We start from the raw sequence: 11,724 nt of genomic DNA on the forward strand, positions 1-11,724 counted from the left end.
ATGGAGAAAAGGTATTTGTGACAGGATTGAGAACCTTTAGATCATGACATCTGGAACGGGTAGGAACACGAAACCCAATGTGCACAGAAGTGGACTATCTGAGGAGCTGCCATCTACCCACCCGCAAGCTTGAGTCTGCGGGCCTCTTCGACTACCATGTTTAAGAAGTGGAGTGGACCATTGTTACTGTGTGGATCAGGATTTATTCAAATGTCCCATTGAAGCTGTTGACGCAGCAGGATGTGGGAGGTGAATTTATTGTTTCTCTGGCGACTGGCTAGCTATGGTATTGAAGCGATAACCCATTGCTCACATGGTCACAAGTAACGACCAGCTCTTCTGTGCTCCCGACATTGCTGGGATTATGGTTAAATCTGCAGAGTGCGGTGTGATCAGTCTTAATGTTTTCAGCAGAGCTCTATTCAATGAATGCAGAAAATGAGCCTTCCAGATGGTGCCTGAATATTGCGTAAATGGAAATCTGTCACCTGGAAGTCTGTTGTAGATAATCCGTTGTGCTAATAGTAGAATAATTAACGAGCCTTTCTGGGGCTTGGAGAGACTGAACAGTGACGAAGACTCTCGCTTCTATAATCTATAAGCTCTTCACTGCACTGTGATGGCGTCAAGCCCTGTGCCTTCTGCAGCACAATCCGCAGTAAAGCAGGGAATACAAGTTGAGGAGATGACTCAACACATTTGTTGTAGCTCCTTGTGATATTTTAACCCTGGGAGTATCCACTCTATCAAAGTCTCTCATATCTTTATAAAATATCAGATCTCTCTTTAGCCTCTGACACTCCAGAGAAAACAACCCAGGTACATCCATCCTCTCCTTGTAGCTCATACCCCCAATCCTTTACTTTCTAAGAAGTACAAGAAGATTTGGCATGTTATTGAAACTTGTTTATCTTCCACAGATGTACACTGGTTGCTTTTGAAAACTCGAGAGCCCAGGAAATATTTCTAACATTTCTTCTTTCCTGAATATCAGCAAACTCCTCCATGTTCTTCGTTCTGGTGGATACCAATAAAAAAAAATTCATTTGGGACCTCTTTTGGATCCCCTGGCTCTCTCCAAGCAATGGTTACCTACTCTTTCGCTCACTGCCCTCTCTGAATCTAAAAGGTGTTAAGGATTCTCCTTGAGGTTGTTTCATGCAGTTTGAAGCACATGAAGGAGTGTTTGCATATAATGTGACCTCCAAGGCACTTCCCCGAGAATTAAATAATTCAGCAAGTTTGAGATATTTGGATGATTACTGAATGATTAGCTTTCAGTGTGCATGACTGGAGATTGGAAGGTTCCTTCAAAGAGCTAGAGTAGGCATGATTTCACAGCTCTCCTCCACTCTTTCCCTCCAGTCCTATCTCTTTCCTTGCTTGCTAATTTGTTTCTGCTGTGTGATCCTCTGTCGCCATATTGGGGTCGATGTCTGAATGAAGGTAGACCAGGCTTCTTTATGAACACTTGCCATTGAACCAGGGTTGGCTCCCTGTTTGGTGGCAATGAAGGTATGAGGAATGTACCAAGACCTTGTGAGGAAGCAAATTTTAACAAAAAAATTAGATACACCAATAAGATATGGGCCAAACGCAGGCAGGTGAGACTGGTCTGGGTGGGTGTGGGTAAGTTGGGCTGAAGGCCCTGTTTCTATGCTGTCTGACTGTAAGTATCCATGTTGTCTCATGGAGGGAATCTGGCCCATGCTGCACTGGCAGGTGCTCCTAGTTTGAAGACCATATGTAGTTTCCACAGCTATGGTATAGCGGCCACCTCTCCAATATGCCCATACCGGATATATCTTCAGCTGTTAGATTGCAAACAATCAAGTCAAAGAAGTTCATTGCTGGAATAATTCTGGGTCAGGCAGCATTTGTGGAGGGAAAGGAATGGCTAAGGCTCTGTGCCAGCCAGGTCTAAGAGAGTAGAGGGAGGAGAGCCACATATGTAGGAGGGACCGGCAGTTAGTAGGCATGAGGAATGGGTAGATGGAGCTATGAGGGGGAGCGTAGTGCATGGAAAACAAGCTGGTAATGATAGGTACAAACAGACAAGGTAGCAGGGGAAGAGACCAGATAGAGGAGAGAAGGTGATGAGCCAGGGTGATCAGTGGAGTCATGAAGTGCAAGTGCTGGATCTCAAGGGAACAGGAGGGATCTGGTGGACAGCTGGAACCACATGGGGATAGGAAAAGTGTGGGTCATAGGTGGATAGGATCAGGTAGGAGGGGGAAGGGGGTCAGACAGAGTGAGGGAAGGGCTCCATTGGGGTCTGGAAAGAAGCTGGGAGGACAAAAGTGGGCCAGAAGGATAAGGGAGGTTGGGAACACATGGGGTCTGAAATTGAAAAATTAATTGTTCATTCCATTGGGGTGCCGACTGGCCAAGAGGAACATGGTGTTCTCATTCCTTTCTCCATACAACCAAACTGGCAACTGGTTGTATAGGGCACATTCCCCAGCCTGTGAGCATACATCATCCTGGTCACCTTTACTGCTCATTTCTAATTATGTTATTGGTGATGGGGTTTCTTGGTTATTCCAGACAGGTAAGAATTTAGTGCATCCAGATCTGGAGTCATGTCAAAATTGAACCAGATAAAACCAGATTTCCTTACCTAATGTTGGGTTTTTGTAATACAGAAATTGATCCATTTTATGGCCAGCATTATTGGTACTAGTTTTATTGGGTGGCATTAACCTTTATATCATGTCTGATGTAATGGTCCTTCAATGCAGTATGTGATGTTTACAAAATTACCAATAACGAGGCTGTCCATTAATATGCATTCATTAGATCCAGATGCAGAGGTTTGTCTTCATGTTCTGCGCCTCATTCACTCTCTGATCGTTGAGCCGGATGTTTTCTCCAGAGTGAAACCCCAGATCTGTCAATCACTACCTGAGCATCGTATTCAAGAACTTACCAACAACCGTAACCCAGATATCCACAACATGGCAAGAGAGCTTCTGGAAGACATGAAGATGCTTACTTATTAAATAGCTATTCTCTTGCTTTTGCCAGTGGATTTTATTGCAGAATTTATCTATGTTTGAAAATGTTTCTTTGTGAATGAGTGCAAATCTAAGTTTAATTTGTCAATGCAAAGCGTGATAGCTAAATGTCAGATTGCCTATTTTAAACAATTCCCCAATGCTATACTGGCAAGAATTCCTGTATGAACCACACACTGAATGTATAAGGATTGTCACTAGGTCAGAGTTTTCTGCACTTTTTTTAGGCAGCAAAACTTCAGTTTAATTTTGAGATTTCATTTTGACATGTTTGGATATCTACATACCAAGACTAAAATTCAACACTTAACAAGACATTTTTTAAAAAGATTTATTTCTGCATAACATAAGCAATGCAAAAGGTTTTAAAAATGAAATTGAATATTGAATACTAAATGAATATAAAGAATAAATCACAGATTCCCAGAATCCCCCTCCTTTTCTTGGTTTTCTCAGCTCCCCCTCCCCCAACTACTATATCTCAATTCAAAAAATGTTCTTGCACCTGGTTACTCGTTTTAATTGCATTGCAAGGATGTTGTGTTCAACACATTGGCTGTATGCTCTTTAAAAATTGTTTGAATACATTTAATTACTATAATAGTCATAGTTTAAATAATTTCTTCAGTTTCTTTGCTCTTTCTCACTTCCTCTAAATGTTTGTCCTTCTCACATGCTCAAGCTTAGCAGCTAACTGGGCCTCACAATTTTCCTTAATGAGCTCCATCTTGGAGATCAGTTTCTCTTCCGCCATTATGCTGAATTTGGTACTTTCTTCATTTGCTCTCTGAAGCACTTCCTTTACGTGCTCCTGTTTTTCAGCCAACTGCTTCAGAACCTCTGCTTCATGTGATTTTCGTCTATTTTCTGTGGCCTCTTTTTTTTGAAGATCTTCAAGGGATCGATCTTTCTTGGGAGATAGAGGAAACTCTGGAATTGTTTCAGCAGTAGGGCTTAGAATTATCTCAAAAGCTCGGCCTGAAGAATATTTGTCAAGTTCCTTTACTTTTCTGCTTTTTAATGAGATAAGTAAGCTATGTGGTAATTCCACTACCTGCAATGAGGAGATGCAGTCACAGTGAACTGCACAAGACAAAGATCACATGGACATTTATGCTGTGATTTCCAGCCCAGTGTATGATGAACTCTAACAAGACAACTGAGCATTGGCACAGTAATGCCACTCTGTGTTCCATCTGCTGCTTCTGTGGTGGGTTGAAGTGTTGTAATACCAATGATGTTTATAGAAATTCCTAGTTCTTTCATTAAAAATGTCAGTAGGTGAAGTGTAGAGGTTGATTAGCTATCAGCAAATACTAAGTTTGTGGCTTTTGTTTCAGTATTTACAATGGTTGCATTTTTGTAGTAGCCACTGAAATAATTAGATAGTTTGTGTTTGTTTAATAAAAGTTTGGAACTAGTTTTAAATTTGATCCATGTCCCCAGTTTATGCCTCAGTATTAGTTGTGGATAAAAGTTTAAAAAAAATTTTTGCCCAATTATTTACAAAACTTTAGATGGGTGTGTGAAGTTGTGTGAGAATACGTGGTTCCAGAGTTCTCCATCATTGACATGGTGCTGGCTGCATGGATTCGTCTGCTCCGAATTATTTGTTGCAAATGAAATTCATCTGATGGATCGTGTTCCCCACCAGCTGTTGCCCTCAGTCTGATATTCCTCCCGGCAGCTGCCAGAATATTTCTGAAACCTCTTCTATTTACCCATCAGAAGGTTGGTCTTCCTGGAGTTAATATTCTAGCTGCCATCAGTCTAACTCCAGGTTTCTCCCTCCACTCCACACCTTCCTTTCTGCAGCAGTACCTGGAGCACTAATGGAATACATATTTTGTGACTCAAGAACCCTGAGGTCTCACAGCACCCCTGCCACTGTCTGATTCTCAAGTTTGCCCAGTGCTGTAAAGGTGGCAGTTTTTTTTTTGTTGGCAATTTCAGAAATACAAGATGGGGAAGAAGTTGTTAGGTGAGATCTCCACGGCCCCTTTGATCCTGGAGTGGGGACACTTCATAGCTTGGTCACAAAGACACCACGCAGAATGAATTTAAACTGCGGTAAATTTGTTCTCACATTTTGATATGTTAAAGAAGAATTCAATTAAGTAGGTGTAAATATATGGAGGCAATAATATTGAAAAATATGATAATTCGAAGATAAAGTGGAATAGGTGAATTTCAGGAATTAAAAAGTGAAATATTGAGTTAAATTTTGTGATTGGCAGGAAACCTTGAGAGGAAATGGTTTAGATGCACTCTTTTCCCAAAAGGAACACTGTGCATGCCAAAGTTAGATTAAAATGCATTAAAAAGATCATTTCTGATAATATTACATTATATCAAAATACAGAAGAATTAATAAAGTTCTAAAAGAGAACTGAAAAAGGCCAGGGAAAATGTGCTGTTGCAGTAAAGTAAACAGAAAGCCTCCATTAAGCAGAAAGAGTTAAGGAATAGTTAGAGAATGGATGCACTCAGAGACAGAGTGCTCCTTCCTCTGAAAGCCCAGCACAGATGTGGTACTAAATATAATCACAGTAATTGTTCTCAAATCCTCTTGCAATTAAGGCCAACCTACCATCTGCCCTCCTGTTTGTTGAACTTGCAGTTTTAAATGAACACCATCATCTTTTGATCTCTCCATTTAAAAAATACTCTGCCTTTCCATTTTTCCCACCTCGCAATAGATATGAAACATGGACATGAGAGTGGGAGGTATGGTTAGTAACTTTCCTGGTGGCACATAAATAGCAAGTAAGATCTGTTAGATAGTTGGGCAGAGAATTTACGGACACAATTTAATCCTGACATGTGCAAGGCGATGTTTTCTGGGAAGTCCAATGGAAGTAGGACAAAGATACTAAATGATAGGGTTTCTACAACTCGAATCTGATAGAGACAGTTGGGTTCATGTCCTTAGTCAGCTTCATCTGTGGGTCTTGAGCTTGATTCTCATAAGAACTGCCAACAGACAGAGGGAAAGTCAGGTTTGGATCCATAGTTCTCAGAAATGGCTGGTGAAGAGGGCGTGTAACAAGCTTGCCTTCGTGGTCAAAGCGTAGAATACAAGTGATCGGCTGTTGCAACTTTGCAAGCACTGGTTAAACAGCACCTTCAGTGTTGTATGTGGTTTCGGTTGCCATGTGACAGGAAAGGTATGGGTGTGCTGGAGAGTGCAGAGCAGAATGTTCACAATGTGATTTGCTTTGGGGAGTTTGGATAAATTAGATTTTTCTTCCTGAAATGAAGGAGGGAGATAAAAGGAATATAAAATGAGGCAATAGGTAGGATACATGGTTAGAATCTGTTCCCATGGTAGATGGTAAGGGTGATGGGGAGAGGAAGGAGTTTTAAAGGGGACTTGAGGAGAGTTCTTTTTTATAAAGAGTAGTTAGCATTGAACTTGCTGCCAGAAGTAGTAAACAAGAAAATCTGCGGGTTCTAGGAGTGAGACTCAGCGTGTCATGCAGATTCCATGGATAGTAAAAGGCAGTCGAGGATTTGGGCCCAAATCCCTCCAGGAGTGCAGAAAATAAGGTAGGCACCCAAGTTAAAAGGGGGCTGGGTGGAAGGGGGAGGAGCAGGGGCAAGCAGGTAGGAGGTGGCTATAGGTGGGAGGGTAGAAGAGAGAGAAGCTGTGAAATGACAGGGAGAGAGTGGGAGGATAAGATTAGCTCTCTGACAGGAGAAGGAAGGGAAAGGGATGGGAAGCTGGATGAAGGGAGACCGGGATGAGGGAAGGAGAGACTCCAGGAAGGGGTCAACAGAAATTGGAGAAGTTAATGTGAATGCCGTTTGATTGGAGACTGTCAAGATGGAATACAGAGTTTTCCTCCATTTGTGGAGTGACCTTGATTTGGCAATGCCTGAGACTGTAGGTAGACATGGTGTGTGGGATTAAAACAGATGGCCACTGGGAGGTCCTTGTTGCAGTGGACGGAATGAAGGAGCTCAATGAAACAATATCTCAGTGTCCAGTCTCCCTGATGTAGAGGAGACTGCATTGTGAGCAGCAGATGAAATAAATGACCCCTGCAGATTCACAGGTGAAGTGTGGCTTCACTTGGAAGGGTGTTTGGGGGCCCTGATTATAGTCAGAAGGGACATGAATCCCCTCGTCCTAGGGTCGGCCTAGTGAGGCTATATGGGTAGAACTGAGGAACAAGAAAGTCACGAGTACCTCTTTGGGAGTGTACCACAGGCTTCCAAAGAGTCAACAGGAATTAGAGGAGTAAATATGCCAGTAGATTGCTGCCAACTGTCAGTCAAGTAAGGTTGTCATAGTAGGGGATTTTAACTTTCCAAATATTGACTTGGAAAGTCAATGTGAATGATTGAGACAGGTAGAAATTGTCAAATGCATTCAGGAAAGTTTCCTCCAGCAATATGCATATAGTATGTCCCTCAAGGGAGAGGGCAATGCGTGATCTAGTCTTGGGAAATTGGAAAGGGCAAGTGGATGAACTGTTCATGGATAAGCCTTTGGGGACCAGCAACCAATGTTGTATTAGTTTTAAGATATGGAGAGAGACAGGGCAAGACCACAAGTTAAAATTAAGAATTTGTGCAAGGCCCATTTTGAATTTATAACAAGCAGCCTGAGTTAATTGGAACAGGTTGTTTTAAGGAGGAGGAACGTAAGGAAATTGGGATATTTTAAAGTTGTTGACAAGAGTCCAGGACATGAAGGTTTTTGGGAAGGGTCAGATATCTGAGCGTCAGGAAGCATGGATGACGAGGAAAATTCAGGCTCTCTTCAAGAGCTAGAAGAAAGCTTGGAGTAAGTATAAACAGCTGGGGACAAGTATATGCCCGGATGAGTTTCAGTGAAAAGGAGTAACCAGAGAAAAAAAGTAGGAACCCTCTGGAATCAATGTGGTTAACCGTGTATGGAGCCAAGATCCTCAACAGGTATGTCTGTGCTGTAATTTTCCATGGTTCTATGTGACCAAGAAAGTTAATGAGGGCAGAACTATAAAAGTATAAGCATTTGATAAGTTCCACGCAGTAGGTTGCTCTGGAAGGTTAGATCACATGATCCAAAGTGAAGTAGCAAAATGGATGGAAAATTAGCATGATGTTGGGAAGGAGAGGATGATAGTGGAAGTTGTGACTACAGGTATGCCTCAGAGTTCTGTACTCGGACCCTTTTTGTAATATGCACAAATGGTTTGGACAATGTTTTCTGCAAGGTAAGTCTAGTGACATAGCGAATCTCAAACACCTCACAAAGTATAGCAGATAGCAAGCTTTCTTCATGATTGCATTGACATAGAGGCTCCAGGACAGGTCCTCAGAGATGTTGACACCCATGAATTTGAAGTTCTTAACCCTTTCCACTATTGTGCCCTCAGTGAGGACTGATTTGTCTTCTGACTTCTTCCTGAAGTCCACAATCATCTTGGTTTTGCTAACGTTGAATGCAAGGTGGTTGTCATTACAACACTCAGTGAGCTGATCTATCTCACTCCTGTACGCTTCCTCATTGACATTTATGATTCTGCTGACAACTGTGGTGTCATTGGCAAACTTGTAGATAGCATTGGAATTGTGCCTGGCCATGCACTCATGGGTGTATAATGAGTAGAGCAGTGGGCTAAGCATGCATCCTTGAGGTGCGCCTGTGTTGATAGTGAGTGAGGAGACATTTCAAATTCATAATGACTGTGGCCTTCCAATGAGGAAGTAAAGGATCCAGTTGCAGAAGGGGGTGGGGGATGCAGAGGCCCTGGTTTTGGAGCTTCTTGACCAGCACTGAGGGAATAATGGTGTGATGAAAGGCTTATTGCAATGGATCCAATCCTTTATTTTGGTACATGTTATTTCTGGCTACGACCAACCTCTCAAAGTATTTCATCACAGAAGATGTTAATGCTACTGGGCAATCGTCATTGAGGCAGCTCACTCTGTTCTTCTTGGGCACCGGGATGATTGATGCCCTATTGAAGCAGGTGGGAACCTCTGACTGCAGCAATGAGAGGTTGAAAATGTTCGTGAACACTCTGGCTAGTTGGTTGGCACAGATTGTCAGGGCCTGACATTTTGTGAAAGTTCACCCTCTTGAATGATGCTCTGCCATCAGCCTCAGAGACCAATATCACAGGGTCCTCAGCCTTTGCAGGGATTCTCACAAGGGACTGTTGGGTTCTCCTTCTCAAAGCAGGCATGGAAGGTGTTCAGCTCATGTAATGGCCTTAATTCCCTGCCATAGCTGGCATGTATCTGTCTCGAGCTTCCTCTGGAATTGTCACTTTGTGTCAGAGAGAGCCTTCCACCCGTGGTACCTAGACTTGTAGAGATCTTGATCCCTGGCCTTTAATGCCTTTGATCTTGCTCTCAACAGGTTGTGAATCCTATGATTCATCCAAGGTTTCATTCACCTGGTATGTGCAGTGGGCACTCACTCATCCACACAGGTTTTGATGAGGTCAGTGACACGTTGCATATTCATTCAACTCTGAGTTCTGGAATATGGTTCAGTCTACCAATTCAAAGCAGTCCTGCAGACACTCCTCTGCCTCCCTCGACCATTCTTTTGCCGTCTTCACTGCTGGTGCTGAGGTCCTCAGTTTCTGCTTGTAGACGGGGAGTAGAAGTACCACATTCTGACTGCATTTGGCCTGTGTGCCGCTATTCCTTTCTTATCCAAGTACCCATCCCAATGTCTTCCAACATTGTGCTTTTACCTATCTTTCCCGTTACATCTGGCAACTTGTTGCAGATAACCACCATCCTGTGTGAAAAACATCCCCTCAGGACCTCTTTAAATTTCTCCCCTCACCTTAAACCTGTATTCTATCATTATAACTTCCCACCTTGGGTAAGAAACTATCAATGCCATGAATGCCCTTCCTTTTTTGTTGAATTGTTTATTTCAAAATCCCTTGTACAGTCAGGTCACCCCTCAGTCTCCTAAATTCCAGAGAATAAATCTAGCCAATCCAACCTCTCCTCATAACCACATCCTTATTCCTGGTGAATACTGATGAGAAATTCATTTAGGATCTTGCACATATGCTCTGGACCACACGTAAATTTCCCCACTGGTACTTGTATTTATTAAAGATTTTTGGATTTTTCTTAATATTATTTGTCAAGGACATTTCACAACTTTACTACATCCTCTTGGAAAACAGAAATAAAGAAATCATGTAAATTCCAGCACCTGCCTGCATTGGGAGGACGGTTGAGAAGATTAGCAACTTCAACTTCCTGGGTGTTGGAAGTCTTCCCCCAGAATAAGCACATTGAGGCAACCATAAAGAGGGCACAGCAATACTTTTACTTTCCAATGAGTTGGAGGAGATTTGGCATAGTCTATCAAATCTCTACAGGTGCAGTAGAAAGAATACCGACTGGTTGCATCACGGCCTGGTTTGGAAACTCAAAAGCTCAGGAATGCAGAAGGCTGCAGAGAGTGGTAAACCTAACTAGCCAATCCATCAAAGACATCGATGTGACGTGTTGCCTCTAGAAGGCAGCCATAGGACCCCATCACCCTGGTCTCAGCCTCTTCTCACTGCTACCTTCAGGCAGAAGGTACAGAAGCCTGAAGACCAGCACCTCTTGGTTCAAGGACAGATTTTATCCAACAGCCACCAAACTCTTGAACCTCCCCATTCCACCCTCATCCTGATTATAAACTACTTGGGGACCAGTAAGTGGTCTGTCTGCTCGACTGAAACATTCTGCACCAACTGCAAAAAGAAATATGGCCGTTTAATTTGTAATATATTTGTCTTCTGTGTAGCTGCAACAATTAAGAATTTTGACACATCTGTGTAGAGTATAAGACAACGAACTCTCTTCTGCAGTGATACAGAGTAAGGAGGGTTTGGGCAAGAAGGGAGAGAGTGATTCTGTCGACAAGAATAGCATTCAAGAACAGGGAAAGGGGAGCATTGTCTTCATGTGGGATGTTTTCAGATTGTGAAATGGGCAACATTTGATAGAATTGTCGGTGGTGGAGGGAGTGATGGAGGTCAGCAGTGGAGGGACTGGTGGGTGGACACAGCCAGAAGAGGGGTCAGTCGGTGCTTGTGACCTGGACATGACCCATTGCACCATTGGATGCCAGCACCCTCCACAATCCTGGACCCTCCACCTCTGCCTTCCTGTGACATCAGTCCCATCCCCAGAGACCGCTCCTATCACCACCCCTACCTCACACCCTCAACAGCACACAAACCCTCCTCAAATCCACCCATACCTCCTCCCTCCCTCGTCAACCTCAGAATCCCTCTCCCCTGCCCAACAGGACCCCCACCTTCACAGCTCTCTCCCTCATGCCCTCCCTCCCACCTTCACTCTCCATTCCTCCCCTCCCACCCACTTTCACTCTCCCTCCCTTCTCTGCCACTTCCCTCCCTCTCACCTTCTCTCCATCCCTTCCACCTTCACCATATCCCTCCCACCTTCACCATTCTCCATTCCTCCTCTCCCACATTCTCCCTCCCACCCACTTTCACTCTCCCTCCCTTTCCTTCCACCTTCACTCCCTCCATCCCTTTCTTCCCCTCCGATATTCACACCCTTCATGATCCGGATCTCCCGGCATGCCACAATGTCTGCCAGTCCCTGGAGGTGGTGCCCTCTTGACGTGACGTATACATTGTCATGGTAACATGATGTTGTGACGTCAGTGTCGTTGCCCTAGTGACAAGGCAGTCATTTACCGACTTATGACGCGCTGCGG

General features: G+C 43.5%; 1 protein-coding gene and 1 long non-coding RNA gene across 4 annotated transcripts in view; one reads left to right on the forward strand and one right to left on the reverse strand.

Moving 5' to 3' along the window:
• Window positions 1-4,450, forward strand: part of hsf2bp (heat shock transcription factor 2 binding protein) — a 27,534-nt gene extending 23,084 nt beyond the window's left edge. For all 3 annotated transcript variants that reach the window (XM_069889182.1, XM_069889183.1, XM_069889185.1), the window contains exon 8: window positions 2,800-4,450. In XM_069889182.1, coding sequence (XP_069745283.1) covers window positions 2,800-3,002 — 203 coding nt within the window. In that variant the 3' untranslated portion in view covers window positions 3,003-4,450. The remainder of the gene's footprint in view (window positions 1-2,799) is intronic.
• On the reverse strand, window positions 2,733-11,698 carry LOC138738617 (uncharacterized). Its single transcript, XR_011341625.1, has 3 exons — window positions 11,561-11,698; window positions 10,195-10,726; window positions 2,733-2,972 (listed from the first exon to the last, which is right to left on the reverse strand). It is a non-coding gene; the product is annotated as an uncharacterized lncRNA (long non-coding RNA).
• Window positions 11,699-11,724: the final 26 nt, after the last annotated feature.

The sequence above is a fragment of the Narcine bancroftii genome, chromosome 7 (assembly GCF_036971445.1).
Source record: "Narcine bancroftii isolate sNarBan1 chromosome 7, sNarBan1.hap1, whole genome shotgun sequence".
Lineage (NCBI taxonomy): Eukaryota > Metazoa > Chordata > Chondrichthyes > Torpediniformes > Narcinidae > Narcine > Narcine bancroftii.